General features: G+C 37.6%; 2 protein-coding genes across 2 annotated transcripts; both read right to left on the reverse strand.

Moving 5' to 3' along the window:
• Window positions 1-3,487: 3,487 nt before the first annotated feature.
• Window positions 3,488-8,697, reverse strand: pts (6-pyruvoyltetrahydropterin synthase). The gene is made up of 6 exons (XM_062442996.1): window positions 8,514-8,697; window positions 7,396-7,475; window positions 7,256-7,278; window positions 6,354-6,410; window positions 4,001-4,071; window positions 3,488-3,908 (listed from the first exon to the last, which is right to left on the reverse strand). The coding sequence occupies exons 1-6, from the start codon at window positions 8,588-8,590 to the stop codon at window positions 3,785-3,787; spliced, it is 432 nt and encodes a 143-aa protein (XP_062298980.1). The 5' UTR covers window positions 8,591-8,697; the 3' UTR covers window positions 3,488-3,784.
• Window positions 8,698-9,790: 1,093 nt separating this feature from the next.
• On the reverse strand, window positions 9,791-20,181 carry LOC134003454 (glucagon-like peptide 2 receptor). Its single transcript, XM_062442667.1, has 13 exons — window positions 19,794-20,181; window positions 17,136-17,232; window positions 16,944-17,048; window positions 16,212-16,333; window positions 15,931-16,037; window positions 14,850-15,006; window positions 14,589-14,748; window positions 13,252-13,312; window positions 13,082-13,148; window positions 12,682-12,770; window positions 12,187-12,325; window positions 12,044-12,085; window positions 9,791-11,463 (listed from the first exon to the last, which is right to left on the reverse strand). Exons 1-13 carry the CDS (start codon window positions 19,878-19,880, stop codon window positions 11,095-11,097), a joined length of 1,602 nt encoding a protein of 533 aa, XP_062298651.1. The 5' UTR covers window positions 19,881-20,181; the 3' UTR covers window positions 9,791-11,094.
• Between the last annotated feature and the right edge of the window lie 213 nt (window positions 20,182-20,394).

The raw sequence follows: 20,394 nt of genomic DNA on the forward strand, positions 1-20,394 counted from the left end.
TGTTTACATCTGTTTCCCCATGAGGTCACATGAGGTGGTTAAGAATCTTAATAACATCCTGTAGTGTGTGATGCGCCATGTGCATGTGTGAGAACATTTATGAAATTCCTTCTTATGTGTGTGATGCAACCCGATTTCAAAATTGGTTAGGGATTTTAAAAAACTCCTGTAATCTGAGCTTTAACAGAACCAACTCTATAAGGTTATAATACGGCAACGTTGTGTTTGCAGCTTGTTCCACTGCCCCCAAGTGGCCAGAAAATCAATTAATGCAGCTTCAACCAGTAAATTCAGAAAAATGGTGCTCTCTGCTTCCACCCAAATAAAATAAGACCAATGTCATGTCATGTCCTGTGATTTTAGGATCTTTCAGTCATATCTGACAAGTAAACACTCTCAGCTTCTATTTAAACATTATGTCAATACTGGGGAAAAAACAGGTGTGTTTAAAAAGTGGCAAAGAGAAAATGCTGACAGTTTCCCAGCCTGTCTTTTCCAAATCATTATCCCCTTAACAACTAATGACCTAACAAAATATCAATCAAGTCATTCTTTTCCAAAACCCTTTCACAGAGCCCTTGTGTCTGTGAGAGCTCTTGAGATTGAAGAGGAATTGCTGTGTTGTGCCCTTAATGTTCTTGTAGAGTTTATCTTTGGCCGGGATTTAGTTTGGCACAATGCCATGTCTCTGAGAGACCCACCTAATGTTGTAGGGAGACACAGTCGCACGGCCAGCCATGCATGGTTGTCTGCACAGCCACAGACAAAATTATCACATTTGAAACTATCAGCATAACCAAAACATAATGTAAAGCTCTGACACTCAGCTTTAACAAACTATAAGAGTGTACTGTTTGTGTTTGAGATACAGTTATATGTGTGGATACATTTGCCAAGACAATTAGAGGATGTAATCTTACCCATCTGCTTTGCTACGGGCTAAATACACAAAACAGTAGATTACAGAGTTTCTCCTGTCAGAACATAAAAGCTAAGTTATTTCAGGATCATAAGGTTGAGTGAAAATACTCTTCCATGAAGCAGCAGGATAATCACCGGCTTTTACCTGTTAATTGCAGTAATCCAAGTTCCTTCTATCATAGTGTAATTATAGAGTTTTATTTGTTGTGTATCTACACACTGCTATAAAAAAAAGGTACCTTGTTGCTGACCTGGGATCAGTCAACCAGAGCTGGAGCCAGAAGAGGAGACGAAGGAGCAAAAAGGCTGATTTTGATCTGGAGTCAGAGTTTAGACGTGGCATCCCTGCTTTCTCTGTCTTGCTCCAGCTTGTTGGTGGCAGGTTGTCTGCCTGTGCGTGACACAAGTTTATGGAATTTGATTAATTAAAGGTTTGAGTTGGCAGCCGAATCTTGACATAAAGATTACAACTCAGGGAAACAAAACAAGCCCCCTTGTTATCAGCCATGTATGTGCATCCACTGACATTTCATATATGTTGTGGACTATATTCACTAAAGTATTAAAGTGATCACATTACAGTCTAACAGGCGATGCTTTCTTGCTGAGAGTCAGATGAGAAGACTGACTTAAGTAGAAAAATAATGATGACACTAAAAATCTGCTCAAAGAGAAAAACTGATTTAAATAGAGGTCATGTACAGAGAATGGTGTCAATTTACTCATCTAGCTTTCTGCAGGAAAACCAACAAGAACATTTCCCAAAATGTTGAACTTTTGCTTGAACTACAGGTATGATTTTGTGGAAAAATAGGTGGAAGTTCATATTATTGTAAGGCTGAGAAATGGCCTACGCTAGCCTATCAGCAATAACACTGCTTCAGTTAATGCATCGTACACTCCATGATGAGTTGTATTTACATTGTGATTCGTCACTGGAGTTTTTCAAATCCCTCAGAGACAGCGGCGGAGCTATACGTCTGCTACAGTGAACCCTAGGTAATGAATCAGAATGCATTTGTTATCTTATGTCGGGAGAGACAGAATGCCTGCCTACTGCTACTGAACGCTCTGCTACAGTTTTACATAGCCGTGAGAATTATCTCCATAAATCATATGGATCTGGAATATGTATGTGTGGAAACAGCTGGGAAATATGGAAAATGACATAAACATCTCTAGAGGAGGATCACATTACCGCTGATAAAGAATGAAGCATTATATGTTGTGTCAGAGCTGCTACATGAGTTATCTGGTCTTATTCACTTAACATGGAAGTCTGAGGTCATTTGTATATGGATGAGAAGTTCTTGTGAATAATGCCTGGATCACTAATGCAAATGTAGAGTTTACCTAAAAGTAATATGTCGCCCTCCAGTGGCAACACATCCACAATATGTTTTGCAATTAGTCTCACTTTCAGGTCTATTTAGTAGCCGTTCTACAGCTTGTGATCATTTGAAATTTATTTTAGATTGTAAGTAATAAGAAGAACAATTTGGGATAAAGACCAACAAAACAGCACAGTAGAAAACGGTGGAGCTGAAATGTGTCTGAAAGCTACGGTTTATTGTGCACACATCAAATGTAATATCAGACAACATTTTACACTATCCCTACTTTTCTAATGGCTATCAGTCCATTTCATTGTTTAAACATTAAACATGTATAGCACACTTTGTACTAAACATTTGGCTGCACATTTTCAGCTCTTTAACATCTGGATTTTCAACTCCTCACTAGAGCTGTTCTATAAATTCAACTGTATAATATAATACAATGTTCTGAAACTTATATACATGTTCCTTTTTCAACATTTTTTTAAATTTATGATTGGATGCCTTAAGTTGGTAGGCTACTCTGTTTATGACATTATCCATGATTTGAGCTGTTTTAATATATTATTTTAAAGCCTTAAATACAATTCTTGTGTTTTTCCTTTGAATTATTCTAACTGGATTTCTTTGATATGTTGTCACCATGTTTCCACACAAACAATATATAGGAGTACAAGAAATAGTGTGTAATGAAGCTTTATAGAGGTCTTACGTTTCTACAGTATTGTGATAAACTGAAAATAAACTATTCATATGCATTCATTCATTTGTACAATGTCCAACAAATAATTAATTCACTCATTTTCAAGAATCATCCTTTGCTTTTATTGTAAGAAACAATTTCTTCACACAGTGTCAGCACTGGCAAAACTGCTACATGACCACATTTAAGTTGAGATGTATGATTTTCTGCCACTAGGTGTCACTATTTAGCTCCCTCACAGCAATGCTGGTGAACCACAGTATGATCTAAGTGTAAAAGTGTCTCATACACTCAAATTCTGATGACTGTTTTCAGAGTTGAAATGATAGTAGTCTATTATTCATTTTCAATGAGTGGTTTTGAATTAGAATAATTCTTTATGCCGTCCTGTACCATTAGTGTTGAAATGATGATGAAACAGTGCAAGTGTCCATGTTGGGGATAAAGTGAGGATTGGGACCCCTTGAGAGATCACAATTTAAGAGTTTGTGTGATGATTAACAGGATAGAAAAACAGGAAAAAACATTTCTGCCACTAAAATTATATTTAATCATCAATTTTCCATATTAATGCACACTGTGGTTATAGGAGGCAAATAGTTGGGAATCACTAAATAATGTTTTCCACCTTCACAAGACTGAACATTTAAATTTCCGAAAAAAGTATTTGGTATAAAAGAGTAAGGTAAAACACTATAATCCTGAAAATATCATATCTCATTCTTCATAAACCTGCATCATCAGGAACTAACCAGAGATTGAGTTCACAGTAGGCAAACAGTGAAGTTAAGTAAACAGCCATCAATGGCACTTGTACTATGTTCTACTCTCCACGATATACAACAATATTGTTATCCGTCTCGTAAATCTTGATCTCGTACAGCAGGCCGGGTGGGAGGGCCTTCACCATGTTGTCCCATATGTAAACAGCCACGTTCTCAGTCGTGCTAATAAACGGACAAAAGTAGTCAGTGAAACAAATGCACATACAGACTTCTTCGTAGAAACTGTTGTGAAAGCAGCTGAGGAGAATTCATACCTGGCAACAGTGCTAAAGTACTGGACGTCCTTATCCAGGTTTTTATGGTCCATTGGAACCATAATGACTTCCTGCAGGAGGGAATCAATCAATCAATCAATCAATCAATCAATCAATCAATCGTAAATCAGCTGAAACATTACAAGAAACTAGCACAAAAACAGCAGTGGGACACTAAGTGCAGTCATGAGCTAGTTGTGCCAATTGGACCAGGCATGTCCAAACTATACCATCAAGGGTCATGTGGCTACAGGTGTTCATTCCAACCAAGCAGGAGCACACCAGGCTTGACTCATTTAATCAATTGAATCTTCAGACAGTTGGCAAATCATTTGTGCTCTTGATTGGTTTGAACAAAAACTTGCAGACACGTGGTCCTTAATGGAATAAATCGGACATGCCTGGATTAGATGATTTACTAGAAATCAATTAGCGACTGTTTTGATAGTTGAATAATTGTTTCGAGTCATTGAGTCATTTCGAGTCAAAAAAATGCTTAAAGGTTCTAGCTCCACCTTCTTAAATGTTTTTTTGTTCTGTTTAGTCCTCTCTGTTTAGTCCTCTCTGAATATCTTTGGGTTGTATACAGTTGGAGCAAAAGAAGACATTTTAGGTTGCATCTTGGGCTTTGGGAAACAGTGATAGTCATTCTTTGTCATTTTACGTCATTTTATAGACCAAACAACAATTGATTGATTGAGAAAATTATTAACAGATGACTTGATAATGTAAATAATTGTTAGTTGCAGCTCTAATAAAAAACAACACTGGCCATTTTGAATAAACTTGGTAATAAATCTAGGAATGCTAATACTTCCATTCCGACAATACTTGCATGAACTGTAAAAACACTTAAGCAAACAGGGTGACATTCAAAGTAGATGTTGTGTTTTCCAGGCTGCGGTCCACATGAATCCAGTAGCACGATAAACAATTAGCTAGTGTTCCATCAAAGCCTGACAAACAGAACTGAAAAACATCTGGCCGGACCTGTGATTTAATGAAGAACACATGAGACACGCAACTCAGACACTTCCAGACAGCAAGCCTGCAGTAAACTACAAGCATGCAACCCGACAAACAGTCTGCACAGTGTTTCTCTTCTCATTTGTGGCAGAAGAGCTGGATCATTAGAGAAATTGTCATTAGTGACATGCTATTTCAACTATCAAAAATGAAGTTATCCAAATACTTCAGCATCAACCTTGACAATCCAGTATTGACTGGGCTTGACTATAGATATTATGTAAACTTGACTAAAGAAAGATTCTCCATTTGGCCAGATATGACACATCTTGTCAATGTGATGGAGGGTCAAAACTAAAACAAAATCACCAATGACCAATCTATGCAACCAACTCCAGCAGTGACAGAATAAGTATTCCATATTCCTCCACACACAGCACTAACTCCCTGATGTGTAGCGATTAAAAACCCTTTGCTGTTGCCATTAACAACTTCAGTTCATCACTTCCTGTGGACAGAGAGATGTTCTACCAACAGGATGTCCTTTGTACATACTGTTGACAGCAGTGTGCATTCTATAGAGGAGTCATGGTAGAAAAATATACATTATAATATGATGTATATAAATACTAGCAAGGAAATCTGTGCAAATGAACTGCTAAACCGAGCAACCAGATTAATAAACTGTGCATTCAGATTGCTAAACTGATTTGACAAGAAATGATGTAGTAAGTATTCCTGATTATACACCTGGCTACCACAATATGAAATCCATGACGTGTTTAAATGGATTTCTACATCAATATTCTATTTCCAACAAAGGAGCTTCAAAGCATTTATGTGCTGAGAGAGATTTTGGGTTAACCCTTACCATATTTATCATACTGTTACTAATTTGATCCATTTTTACATTTGAGAGATGAAAAAACATCTTTAAAAACTTTTATTTTGAACAGAAATGCAATGACGTACCACGTGACCCAGAATATGTTGTTTTTATGCAGATGATTCACATTTTTGTTGAGTGTCTGACTCATATTTATTCAAAGTTTCAAAAAGCACCATTCAAAAATACTGTTTATTCACATTCAATATAATTCCTTGACAGTGTTACGTTCTCCTGTGTTATGTAATATTGGACCATTTTATAGTGTGATTGTAAATGTGTGTTTTTTTCCATCAACAAAAAGCGTAAAAACCAAAGAATACACTCACTCTGCTCTCTGAAAGCTTCATTAAGGATAAATCACCAATTTATTTATAACTGATGAGGTATTCAAGTGTCCAAAATTATGTATAGAGACTAATTATGAGGGGATACTTTCAATTGCCCAAATATGAACAGTATGTAAGGGTTAAGAAAACTTAATGTTGTTGAATTTCTTACCTCAATGTGCTTCTTCAAGTCTGTCAGGTTCATAACCATACCAGTGTGACGATCGATCTATGGGCATATACAAGAGGGTTAAAAACATGTTGATGTGAGTAAAACAAAGTGTGTTTATGTTTGATCATGTGACATAATATGATAGTTATCTATGAGAATTAAGTGCAAGGAATTCAGTTTTGAAGCTGTTTCACTCCACTTCCTCATTAGCTGTAAGCAACTCCACAAACAATAATTGTTTATCTATTAGGATTTTTTTAATTTAGTTTATCATTTCAAGCCTGTATATGTAGAATTTAGTGGCATCTAACAGAACAGACTTGGCAGAAATGTAATATAATATGAAATAAGTATGTTTCCATAAGTGTATAATCCCATTAAATAATAATCATTGTGTTTTTCTTACCTTAGAATGAACCGTTTATATCTACATAGAGAGCGGGTCCTCTCCATGGAGGCTGCTATGTTTCTACAGTAGCCCAGAATGGACAAACCAAACACTGGCTCTAGAGAAGATTTTCATGTGTTTTGAAGCCACTATGAGTTCTTGTACATGCTTGGTGGGGGAAGGTGAAAGAGGTGTATTTAGTTGTTTGTAATCTGCAACCTCACCACTAGATGCCATTAAATCCTACACACTGCTCCTTTAAAAAGGTTCAGTTATATTTTTGTGAATCAGTAACATTATAATGTAAATACTGAATTTTACTGAATACTAACCACTATATTAATTCATTTCATAAATATCAGACACTGAACCACAAATTCAGAGAATAAAGAACAAATATAACAGCTAGCTGATGATGAAGTGATGAAGCCAGTTCAGTAAAATGTCTTCAACGACTACAACATCAACTCCACTTGAAGATCTTATGACCTGGAGTCTTCTGATAGATACTCACATTTCCACGCACTGTTACCTCCACTGTGGAACACAAATGAGAGCATTGTGAATGAGAGACATGGAAGTAGCAGCTGTTCAGTATGTCACACTACACTATTATGTAAAATAACAAGGGTGAATGAAAGAGTGTGACAAAACCTTTGTAGTTGTGTCCGTGGCCGTTGGGATTGTTGCATTTTCCAAAGACTCTTTTATTCTCTTCATCGCTCAGGTGAATGCTTGACAGGAGAAGAAGAAAAGTGTTTGATTAAAAGCTGCTGCACTGACTCTCTTTTTGTTTTCATGCCATTATTAAACAAGTCACACATGGAAAATGTGCCAAAGGGTTTATTGACACATGCTGCCTTCAGGTACAATACGATTTCCAAGTTTAAAAATGGTAGATAAAACTTGTCAAGAGTTTAAGTGTTTTTGATTACCAACTATCATGCCCGACACAGTGATGCAGATTGGTTGAAAATACTAAAAATGTAATAATTGTTTTTTGTTTGTTTGAGTCTTTTAGCAAATCAATGAAAGCATAAACAACTACTTCCATAGATTATCCATCAAACCAATATAGACAATACAAAAATCTACTAGGATAGTAGGAAAATTCATACTTCCATTAAGTGCATGCATGATCTAAAGCAGTGTTTTACATGGGTCACTGGAAGATTAAACCAAGTCCCCAAATTATTAGGATACATAATATGAAGCCAACATCCTCTCAAGGCCATTTAAATATTGACATGTTAAATAAAACACTGTAAAATGTAAACTGATAATACAGCCTGATTATTGGTTTATATTCTTCTATTTAGCTTTTCTGCCTGTATCGTTACTTCATCTTTAACCCCAGGTAGTTTATTACACAAAATGACAGATTAACAGGATCATGGTCGTTCAATAGCGCATTCTCCCTTTTCCGACATCACCGACAACACGTGAACGTAGCATTAGTCGTTGCAATAAAACGTGTTTGGATACAGCCGAACTACAAATCCCATGATGCTAATGTTCACAAATACACAACACAAGCGGCTATGAGTGATACATACACACCGCTCTGTATGCACTGTATGTCGGATCAGACATGTTTGTCATACCGGTGCTCGTCTATCTTTCGGTTATTTAACACTTTTCTATTTTCCACGCATATAAAACTATAATACATTTAATACGATGCAAAAAAAAAAAACCCTACAACTAGATCGCAGCCAGTGTACGACAGCTGTAGGAATAGTAGGAAGAGGATGATCAGCTGTTTAGACTACCTGTGGAGTCGGTGGCAGGCGCTGAAGCTCTGCACCCGGGTGATGTATCCGATGCGCTCTGCAGAGGATCCCGCCATGGTCAACAGCTGATAGACACGGGAAATAATCTGCTGAGAGCCCGGAAAGAGTGGGGATCAAACAGGCTGCTGTAAGCATGGCTGTAAGAGCTCCAGCCCCCTTGACTCATGCAGCCTGGCTATTGGTTGAAATCTGGGTGTAAATACACCTCACATGTCACAGATGCATATCAAAACCTATCAAGCTCAATATTGCTGTCAGCCTGTAGTTAACAACTGTTATCTTTAAGGCTACTTTTTTCACATTAGTGTCCATCAGAACACAACATGGTTAAGCATCTAAGTCGGACCTTTAGCTCATCTGCTTTTATGTTAATTATCTTCTCTCTTTCCATAAGTTTACATGAGGAAAAAAGGATAAAAACACACACTTTGTTTGAGTGATTGTGTTTTGCTACAAATTCAAAATACTTCACAAGCTGTACTGATGGTGTGGGGGAGAGGGGGATGGGGGGGGTAATATAATTTATTAGCCAAACCCAACAAAAACAAAAACATATTTTCCTCACTCTTCCCAAGTGATATCCATACTTTTGGTTTTTAATGTTTTAACATAACCACTTATTAAAAGTTCTGATGCCACATCAATACAGAGGAGTTTAAAGTCCCCTTCCACCAAAAATGTGTTTTACTTATGCTTAGTTCATTTTCAGAAACTTTTATGATGTCACAACTAGTTCGGAGCCAATCGTGGGCCCAATTGTTACACAAATGTGATGTAAAAATTTGAAGCCTCCAGTGTTCAAACACTGAGAATACACTTTACAGTGAAGCAGGAGACATGTTGTGTCCACCTGTTTAAAAAAATAATCTAGGAACTGGTTTTGAAAAGTTGCTTGTTTCAAGTAGGCCTCCTTATATTTCCACCTGGAATGAGATTTTTGGTTTGAACTTGCCAACAAAGTGTTTTTTAAAATGGGTATAATGAACCTATAAGGCAAGTTTAGCTGCTGTTGGTCCATGTGGAGAAAGAGGGAAACAAGAAGACAATCTGTTGTTTTATTTGTGCACATACATTGTTGTGAGACTACATGTACAAATCATGTGACAGTTCTGACTGCACAACAACACCTTCAATACATTTGAAGCTTCATAAGAATAGAAAACAGGAAAAGCTGTAAAACCTGCTGCACATGGAGCCTTCTGCATTCTGCATTATTCACATTCAGACAACAAATACATTGTATTTATATATGCACGGTTCAATCCAGATGTTGTGCCATATGGATATTTATAACTGGCCTGACAAGATGTTATATTTTACATTGTAAATAAAACACAACTCTGTGAAAAAAAATACTTAACACTGTTGCTGCATTTGTATAGTATGAGGTTCACTGTGAGGTTTACTGTACGTACGAATATGTAAAGTGTGTTTTATATGCCTGCAAGAAGAATGTATTCTATGTTTATACTGTAACTGTAGAGCACTTGTCATAGATACAAGTGTTTATAGCCTTTGATTAAAGAACCTATACTGTAGATGACTGGCCTGGGTTTTTGAAAAAGGAAATAATTATATAATTTATAGTGGAAAATACCTCAACTTTCCATTTATTATTCAGATTCTTATACAGTAAACATTTTATTCATATGTACAAAAAGTTGTAAACTATATTCTGGTAAATTAATGTAAATTCTCAGAAACGTCTCATATTCCCAGAGAATTACTCAAATTCCCAACGTCCCCAGTTTGGAGTAGACCTCCCTAAATTGATGATGTTTCGGAGATTCCATGACCAATGGGAAGTATGCATGGCTGGATTAACCTTTTAGGGGGGCAATGGGCCAAAAAGTTGTCCATGGGCCCCTCTTGACACCACCCCACCACCTTGAAACCTCCTCTTCTGTGCAATGTGTTTCTACCCTGTTGTCTCCAAATTCCGGTTTAAGATACCATGGAAATGGTGCTTAATCCTCCTGGAAAAATATTACTTTCTTGAAAATAATGCATTGACAGTGGTGCACTCATGCTACGAGTTGGTGTACCCAAAAGGTCCAATTAATAAAGTCATCTACTCCATTCTGTCAAATCAAATTGATTTTTTCTCAGTAACTAACAACCCGTTGGTTAATGCCTAAAATCAATTCCTTGCTGTCGTAATGCAACAGGAAATACATAATCTTAAAGTAATGATACCATGTCATTGGAACTTTAGGTACAGCAAACACAGTGGTCTACACATGGCAGCTTCAGTGTCTTGTGCTGGGTCTTCAGTCCTGCTCACATCAGCATTTAAAACAGTCGATTTTGTGGTGAAATCAGTTCATTTCAGAGGAATCCCAGGATCAGGGGTGAAAGTAAATCCACACCTATCTTTTACACCTAGTTTGTGAACTTAGACACATGAATTTGCACCACTGACCAATATCACACGGTCCTGATGGTGCTCATGTTTGAGAACAGAGCTGGAGAGTCCAAAACGGCTCATTAGCTGTGTTGCATGATTTACTGTTTTGATTTTAAGTTAACCCTCCTCTGTTGAGGGTGTAAACTCTCATCATCAGAACTCGCTCTCCTCCATAATCTCCTCCATGGTCTCCCCGAGTGTTATCTCCCCGTCGCTGCTGGACAGGCTCTTCCTAGTGAGAAAGTCAAGCCCTGTTGCGTCGCAGCCCCTCATCCCTTGACCTTTAACGTCTCCCAGTCTATGTGCTCCACTTCCACCTTGTACGGCCACCTGCAGCAGGTGCGGGTGTATCGCAGAGGTGCCGCCCTCGTCGTAGGACTCGCTCTGCCGAGAACACTGCGGGCGGTGCCGTCGAGTGCACTTCCACAGGTGCTTGAGGGGAGCTCCCCGGAAACAACTCCTGACCTGGAAGTGGTTGGTGAACAGGAAAAGCTGCCAGCGCTTCTTCAGTTCAGCTTGGACCTAAATACAGATACAAACACAAAATAAATTCAAGCTATACTGAGTTAATTATCTTTTAGCTCTGGCTTTAGCTTCCATCTGCCTCTGTAGCTGCTAAGTACTCCACCATGCTACTTGAAAGTAACCTCGGCTGCCATTTGGTGCTGAGCAGGTACCATACAGCGGGTTACAGGACTGCTTTTACTGAACAGGTTAACTGTTTTTGCTGCAACTAGGAAATGAGTTTGATGAGAGCGGTGACACTGAAACACTAAAAACAGTCAAATCAAAACAATCTGCTGAAAGATGCTAAAATGCTACATAGAGCTAAAGGGAACTGTAGAGTTGGGTGGTAATTCTTTATAAATGAATTACCATGAGTAACCATTTTCGCATTATACAAAGGATCTGAACCCATTGTTTACATGAAAAATATATATAGTGCTGCTTTAAAGTTCCAAACAGGTGACATAAGACCATGTCCTAAGCTTCTGATTCATAGTATGCACTTTTCCTGAGATACTGATTCAGATTTTCTCCAACAAGGTCATACATGAAAATCACAGTTATTACACTATACTGACAGAAAAAAAAAACATACCTCTCCATTAGCAAAACAGTACAGCACAGCAACAAAGAAGCCCTGAAAAAAAAGGATAAACATTACAAATCAATTCTGATATGGATGTAGAACAAACAACAACCAACCTTCGTCAGGTACATAATCGGCATTATTGATCGTACCTGGAAAGAGCTGAGGGTGAGGTTGATGAAGTTCCTGGCATAAAGACTGTGGCCCTCCATGCACTCGTCTATCAGCACGGTGAAGACCACTTCATGGATTCCCAGCAGAGGAATCAGTACCAGTGTTGCTCTGGCCAAGCTGACAAACAAAATACAGTGGATGCTATAGTTAATGAGCCAGACAACAAGCCAGAAAAAAGGCTGTAAAATGTATATACTGGCACATTTTTCAAATAGAAAAGAGGGCAGAGCTGTTGTAAATGTATGCATGAGATTCCCTCCTCTGGTGACATTTATGGAAGAGTTAAGAGGCAAAGCTTACGGGGGTGACATTTGAATTTGTGCTGTACATGGGAGTGATTAACATTTAAATGTTAAACCAGAGACCTCCTGTCTTGTTTTTAGGACGCTACTTTGGAAATAACGCTCACGGTCAAACTTGTTTTCTGACATTTGGTTAACATATTGTAAATCAGTGAAGGAAGAGTAACATACCTGTATCTGTAGTCGGTAAATTTCACCTGATCCGCTTTCAGCTTGGACAGCAGCAGCATCAGAATCTTGATGAATATAAAGAAAATGACCTGCAAAACACATCATAAATCAAGACTCAATTGAATTCATTCATATCTGAGAATCCCTCTGTCAGTGTGAATTTGTGTACTGAGACATCAGTGATCAGTCATGCTTGTGACTGCTACAACAGCCTTAATATCACAAGGCCCCACAAGACAGGAAGCGTTAAACGCGGTATGAAATCAGAATAAAAATGACTCAACGCGGAGCTCACACGAGCATCATGACGTGTCTGTAACTAATGTGGACTTCACGTTGAATAACTGCGCTGTTGTTCTTAGAAAGGCTTTAAAATAATGAGTTCAGATACTTCACTTACCAGCACTGATAAAGTAATCGGGCCCCTTAGGATCCACCAGAAACCTCTGTTCACAATTGACCAGCATCTTGGGAATAAAATGTATTTAAAAGTCATCCAAATGAAAAAAAACATAATATCTGTTTATCTATTTTAGTATATGATATTTTAGCATGTATTCAAACACTCACCCTGTGTTTTCATATACAATCTTAACCACTGTCCAGGGTGTCACGAACAAGACAGGTGTTCCTGAAAAAGTAACAATAGCACATGTTTTCATTAATAGATCATTTTCATGAAACAATATAAATTCACTGTAAAATAATCATGAATATTATTTATTGACTGCTACTACTACCACTAAGCAGGGTTAGTTAATTGTTTTCATTATTGATTGACCTGCAGATTATTTTCCAAGGTGATGTTATTATTACATTACTCATTTTTGCCCAACCAACAGTCTAAAAAGCATAAAGATGTTCTATTTACTACAACGTTAACATTAGGAAAAGTAGCTGAAACAATTAAATTGCTTTTTTTCTTGACTGATTAATTATTTGATTATCAAAATAATTGCCGATTTTCTGCAGCTCTAAATTCACCAATGACGTTCTATATATCGAATTAATATGTACAATATGTACTTAAATATGTAAATACATAGACCTGGCAGTACAGTATCATCAGCAGATCAAAATATTGATTTATTGAAAATAAGAAGCATAGGTTGTAGTATTGAAATAACAGTGTGATTAATAACTGATTAGTAATAACTATTATTCGTAGCATTATAACTAAACATGAAAACCTTTCTATATAATCTATAGAAATATGTTGTTTCATAATCATAACTCATAATAGTTAATAGTTGTTGGACAAGGAAAGAGATCTATAGAGCAGAGGAATAAGCTATCATATCATTACATCAAATCAAGTTGATTTATAAAGCACATTTAAAAGCAGACCAAAGTAGGCTATGAGTGACTCAGCCTCACTTTTCTAATATCGACAAAGAAATATGCTGATCTGAAACTTATTTCTATGAATTCACTTACAAGCAATTTGTCCAGCTGTTTCAATCTCAATTTCAATCATTGAAGGTCAATATTTTTCTGTTGCTATTTTTCACTCTCAATCCCCCCTATTAAGCTCTGATTGGTTAATTCTGTCTCTGGAATAGGGCTGTAACTAATTATTAATGTAATTATCGATTCATCTGTCAATTAGTCAACAAGTGTCTTTTTTCTCTGTCAAAACAATTCACAACCCAGTTTACTATCAAACAGGACTTAAGGAAACATTCACATTTAAGAAGCTGAAATCAGAGAATCGGGACTTTTTTTTTCCTCTTAAAAAATGGCTCCAAATGATTAATCAATTATCAGAATAGCAGGTGATTCATTTAATAGTTCGCAAGATTAATCAGCCAATCGGAGCACCTCTAGTCTGGAAACAGGCTATTTCCCAATGCCTCAGTATGCATACAAACACACCCACACAAACAAACTAATAATTCCTGACCTACCCCATCCTAACAGCATATACTTCTTCAGCAGACATCTTTTGGTCAGCACAGCGGTGAAGAGCAGTGTGTGGAGAAAAACAGCCTCCACCAAGAGCCAGAAGTAGTTACAGGCCACAAAGTACTCCATGGCCACTTTGGAGAATTTGCACATGACCATTGTCTGTTGAGGAATATGTTTAGGTTCATTTAGTCTTACTGTACATAAAAAGCATTAGCAAACAATCTGCTTATATGTGAATAGTAAAGCAGCGGTGAGTATACCGTAGAGCTCGAGTAAGAGTTCCATCCAAGATCGTCTTTGGGCAGGTTAGAATACATGATGTGTAACATAATTTCCTTAGAGATGATAGCCACGGCTCTCAGGATGAATGACACAAACAGATTCATGTGAATGTAGTTCCGGGTACAGTGGAGCTTCCTGGTAAGCAGATACAGGAGCAATTTGAGGAAGGCATCGATCCATAGTTCCATAGTTCCTGTGTCACTGTAGAAGGCTTACTGAGGCCGTATATCATGACACAAGAAGGAATGAACTGAAATGTATTATTTTTTTAACTAATAAATAAATAGAAGATAGAAATAAATTGAAGATGTATAAATGATCTTCAAGTCATATTATTACAAATGTTTGGTTTTGTCTCTAAAACATCTAGGAAACAGGAACAAAGTTTAAGTGTTCATTCTGGTTTATTGTATTTTTGGCCATTGTCATTAATAATAACATTGTACTTCTAATCTGGGAATGTGTCACATCTTTAATAAGAAGTATGACATGGCAAGAAACACCATTTAAACACCAACAACAAGGATATTATTATTATTATATAATTAATTATTACCCAAACTGTCTAATTAGGGCAAAGCTCCAGCAACACTTGTAATACACAGAACAACTTCATTGCCAGACCAACGTTTTTTTGGCTTGCAGCCTTCATCAGGGTCATCAATGATGAAATGCATTGGTCTAACAATTAAGTTGTTTGGTATAATACAAGTATTGATGGAGCTTTGTCCTTTTTCCTTTCTCCGTGCACCTTGAAAGTAGGTGAAGTTGTGCCAGAAACCTCTACTCTGCTTCTACCAAACTGTCCAATTAAATATCTATCACATTTTGACCTAAACTTAAAATAATTAGCACCATTCACATTAGATTTTCCTTTCAAGTAGAGTGGTTTCGATGATTTCAATAAATTCTTTCTCTGATTGTAACTGTAAGAAAAAAGTATTTATGGAAATAAGACCCACGTTGTAATAAACTAGAATTATCCTTTAAATTCTCCACACATAATTGACAAATTAGGCTGTTTGACCATCAGATACTTGTCTATCCACAACCACTGACCTCAACATGCCCATCAGGAGAGTGGCCAGCGTGAGGGAGAACAGGGAGACGGAATAGCCAATGACAGAGATGAGCCTGAGGGCTGTCTGGCGAGGTATTTTATCTTCCTGAATACACACAAGGAAATGGGCACATGTCTTCAGTGTTACTAATAAAGACAGACAATCTAGGACAGTAACGTCATGAGAACAATCCCTGATGGTTTTCGTGGAACAGGTATCATAAGTCATTTACTCCAAGGGACAGTATATACCAGCCTTTCAGCTCCTCTTCATCCTCACCTCGTCTTTAAAGTAATGGTGTTCCTGACACTCAGAATCATCCCTCCAGGGCTCTGACGAGTTCTCCTTCTGTCGCCATCTCCCATTTTCCAAACATTCTCTATGCACCCTCCTGGAGGCGTCTGCGGGTAATTGAAAGTCACATTGATATGCATGGTTTCTTCTGTCATTACAGTCTGGGCGGGTAATTACTTTAACCTGCACTAGAAAGGTGTTTTTACATTATTATACGGCTAAATCCCAAATTGGATGGTTATGGTCATTTTTCCACTGAGTGTGATATTTAAACTGTCATTTTGGAATGGTAGATTAAACAAAGTTTCTTATTTTTGGCCTCTCTTCCCCCCTGACATTTTATACTATTTCTGCTACTTAAACCCATTAGAGATCTTGGGTAGTTTTCCAATTACTATCATTTTGCAAAGTTTTAAAAGCAAATCAGTATTGGCAGAGTAGATTAAATTAATCTCAATAATTGATAGCTGGCATGGTCAGTGGCAAATTACTACTTTATAAAGTGGGACTATTTAACCTTTGTAATTAGGCCATTCAACTGCACTGTTCAACACACCAGTCTGTCAGTTTGTGATCACTTGAAATGAATGCAGTGTCAAAGAAAGTCTGAGGAGCACAAAGTGACATTCAAGTAATGGTTCAAGCTAAAATTACTCTATAATTAGCGATACCATAAATTAGTTGTTTTGATAGTCAAGTGCTAAAACATGTCATTACCCTCGCTGATCCATGGTAAGTAAGAAGGACAGGGGATCGACACGTTCCCAGGAGATGAATGGGGCCAGCACACGAACATGTCAAATGTTCCATTACAGTAGATTCCTACAAAACAAGAATAATGTCTCACATTTATCAAAGGTGATACAATGGAAAGAATTCATATTTGAACAATCAAGGCAAGAGGCTCACCAGTTTTCAAGAGAGCGCTTTTTTCCAGAGTTCTGTTGCAGGTGTCCCAGTATTCGGTCCGTTTAGCGATCAGACTTTCTAGCACTGAGCCTGTTACCTTCCATGTGACAGAAATGAGTCAGAAAGTGAAATCATAGTTCAAATTCATCCTACAAACACTGATCATTTGATATATAGCCGCACAACACAACAAAACACAACACAGTAGCAATACAGAAACATTAAGTTTTTTCAACATAAAACCTATAAGAGAAGCTTAGAGGTATAACACAGGGAACACACCACCTCCGTCGAAGTGTGCGAAGTTTACATAGAGATTGCATGGCAACTCGCTGCAGGCCGCTTTTCGCCACTCTTTGGTGTGTTCCCGGCTTAAGACTGCCCTAAAGGTGCATTTGATTATTTTTGGCCACCAGTGGGCAGTGGAACAAGCTGAAAACAAAACATTTATATACTTTCACTTTATATGTTGAATGTGTTTGCAAACATATGCCTTATTTATAATCCAGCAGACACAGATCAACATTAGCATTCATCTGGCCACATGATGAATCTCAGTCCGATATTGACTTTCTTTTCAGGTCTCTTTTGGTCTTCACTAGCTCCTGAGGGAAATACGTGGCTCTACTTGATTCTCCGCGATGTTCACCAGCTAGTCACGAACTGTCTGTTTGTTGTTTGGCGCTACATAGGTAATGTATAATAGTTGTATTAGCAATGAGGAAATGCAAATCCCAAAAAGGTTAAATTATTTGCCGTACAACCAAAACAAGAGACAGTAAAACGCTACATAGAACTGAAAGGGACTGCAGTCGGGTGATAATTCTCAGTGGGATCTCTCCCATTACTCAATTAGTCATTTGATTAATTATTTACATAAAAATATTGACTGGTACAGCTTTAACATTTTGACCTAACTGAATTAGTAGTGAATTCAATTCTTCCACTAGATGTTCTAATATAACATTAATTAACTGAACTCAGTTTAATCATGTTTCATTATATTGTCTGGAGTTAGTACTTAAGCTTGTTTAAATGATTAGTTTTAGCTACACTGTTTGCTATTGAGATCAAAGCAGATAGTAAATATATATCAGTCATCTATTTATCTGTGCATATCATGTGACTAACTAGAAAACATACATAAAAGGCTACAAAACAGGTTCCATCAATATTAACCCGATTAGAATGATGCAGGGAAATTATGTAAATAAGCTAACAAAGCTATCAAATTCCTCAATATGACTATTTTGATATGATGAGTGCGCAATAACAGTACTGTATGTGACATCATTCAAATTATGACTTGTGAATGAAAATCCTACTTATATACAATTGAGTTAATGATGAAACTGCTGATTATGATAATATTTTACAATGCTTTTACTCATAAACCTGTTACACACTATCTGCAGCTTCTCTTTACATGTAGCGTAAAGTGGACGTTGCAGTACTTATACTTATCCACTTGGTGGGAGTATTTAACCAGGCACACCTTCACTTACTGAGGGAACATTCTCACCTGTGTGTGATCTGTAATTCATGCAGGCAATTTATCAGCCTGATTCACTGCATTAATGTTGTGCCTGCAGCAATGCAAACACACCTCTCTATTAATTCTTGATGTTTAAATGGTATGGACAGTGTATGGGTGTGTCCTGAACGAAAGGTTACTGTATTTGACAGCAATCATGTTAATCAAGCATAAATTATGATTCCTCCGTAATATGCTGTCATTACTGAGACAAATAAGCCTTTAGACAGTGTGAGAAGCAAACTGAAGAGCACAGTCGTCCACGTCTGTCTTTTATCACTCAGCGTCGGGGCTGAGGACAGTAAGCTTCCTATCTCGGCCAAACACTCACGACCTTCACACCCCAGTGAGAATGCTGCTGAACTTTTGCAACCTCTACGTGTCCGTTTGGCTGGCTTGGTGGCATATAGACCACCTGTGTCGTGAAGATTTCTCATGTGAGCCGGCTGACAGACAACGTTTCAATTCACCAAGGCTTGACTTATCAAGACCTCGTCCAGAGCGGCATCGCCAATAAAGGAGAGACAAGAGCTGCTCTTTCACTACTCTCTCTGTTGTCTCCCATGGGACTGAACCTATTTTAAATCGAGCCACAGAGCTTTAACCCCCCTGATAATTCATTTTTATACAATGCTGGAGATGAAAGTGAGTCTGCACTAAAACTACAAAAAGTCTCTGAGGTTTTATATGTCTCGTATTTTAAGTGTTCCTCTACTTTCAACTCTTTTATTTCTTTGAGAAAACCTTTGTCTCTTTTATGATTCCCAGAAGATTTTTCAAGCATGTCACTTAACATTTTACTAATTTATTAAGGCAATAATAGTATCTTCTGTAGCCCGAACTCAATGTGAAAAAAGAATAATTGAAGATTAAAAGAATCGACTAAAAATTGTATTCTCATTTCTCCACCGTCTACTGTGTTTCATGAGAATTATGTTACTGTATAAGGCAATCTTGCCTTATACAGTAAATCGGATTGAGGATGCTTTTGTGTGGCCAAGTTTTGTTGGAAAAAAATATTGAGGAAAATTCGGAGGATTTAGACTAAGTAGCGCAAGACAGACAGAAAGAATTTAAGACTAACACCTTATGTGTGCACATGGATGTATGAGGTATTAAATTACCTGGTGGTTGAAGATGACAAAGAGGAGTAAGAGCAGATATGTGTCCGTTGTTGTGGCCCAGGTCCTCTTGTGCCAGGTCGGCAACATGGTGCTGTATGTTTACATTGAAAGCGGCTGGTTTCTAGTTTGTTGGCTGGTTTGCCACCTCATTACTGACTTGCTAGGCCTCTCGCTCATCTTCTTTTCACCTCAGCACAGCTCTCCTTGATGCCTCGCCACGCCAGGTTCAGTTGATTAGAACTTCTCGGGTACAGTAGCTCCAGGAAGGTCTATTCAGTATATGGAGTTGTTTTACAGGATGATTTGCAGGTAAAGTATCCAGTTTCTGATGTAGGTAGCCCACAGTTTCTCTGATATTCCTTAAAGCTACTTGAAATTGTTCTTGATCTTTTCAAGCCGGTTTTCTTAGAAGCCAAGCAACTTCATGGTCCTTTCAATAAACTGATCTTTGACCTGTCAAAAGAAAGTTACCACCTAATTATTCATAGTAATTGGAGGGTTATCCAAGGTGTAGAAGTCCTTGTCTGCAGTTCCACTCTTCTAGTCCATGAAGAACTCTGAGGCTGTGAAGGCGGTGTATCTGTCTGTGCTCCCTATAGAC

The sequence above is a fragment of the Scomber scombrus genome, chromosome 21, assembly GCF_963691925.1.
Source record: "Scomber scombrus chromosome 21, fScoSco1.1, whole genome shotgun sequence".
NCBI classification, from domain to species: Eukaryota; Metazoa; Chordata; class Actinopteri; order Scombriformes; family Scombridae; genus Scomber; species Scomber scombrus.

Excerpts from the sequence above, each read along its gene's own strand:
- LOC134003454 (XM_062442667.1), bottom strand. The coding sequence starts at position 19,880 with ATGTTGCCGACCTGGCACAAGAGGACCTGGGCCACAACAACGGACACA. Across the intron at positions 17,233-19,793 it reads TTGTCATCTTCAACCACCAG|GTAACAGGCTCAGTGCTAGA; the intron begins GTAATTTAATAC and ends GTCACATGGAAG. Across the intron at positions 17,049-17,135 it reads AAGCGCTCTCTTGAAAACTG|GAATCTACTGTAATGGAACA; the intron begins GTGAGCCTCTTG and ends CTTGTTTTGTAG.
- pts (XM_062442996.1), bottom strand. The coding sequence starts at position 8,590 with ATGGCGGGATCCTCTGCAGAGCGCATCGGATACATCACCCGGGTGCAG. Across the intron at positions 7,476-8,513 it reads GCCTGCCACCGACTCCACAG|CATTCACCTGAGCGATGAAG; the intron begins GTAGTCTAAACA and ends TCTCCTGTCAAG. Across the intron at positions 4,072-6,353 it reads ACTTGAAGAAGCACATTGAG|GAAGTCATTATGGTTCCAAT; the intron begins GTAAGAAATTCA and ends TCCCTCCTGCAG.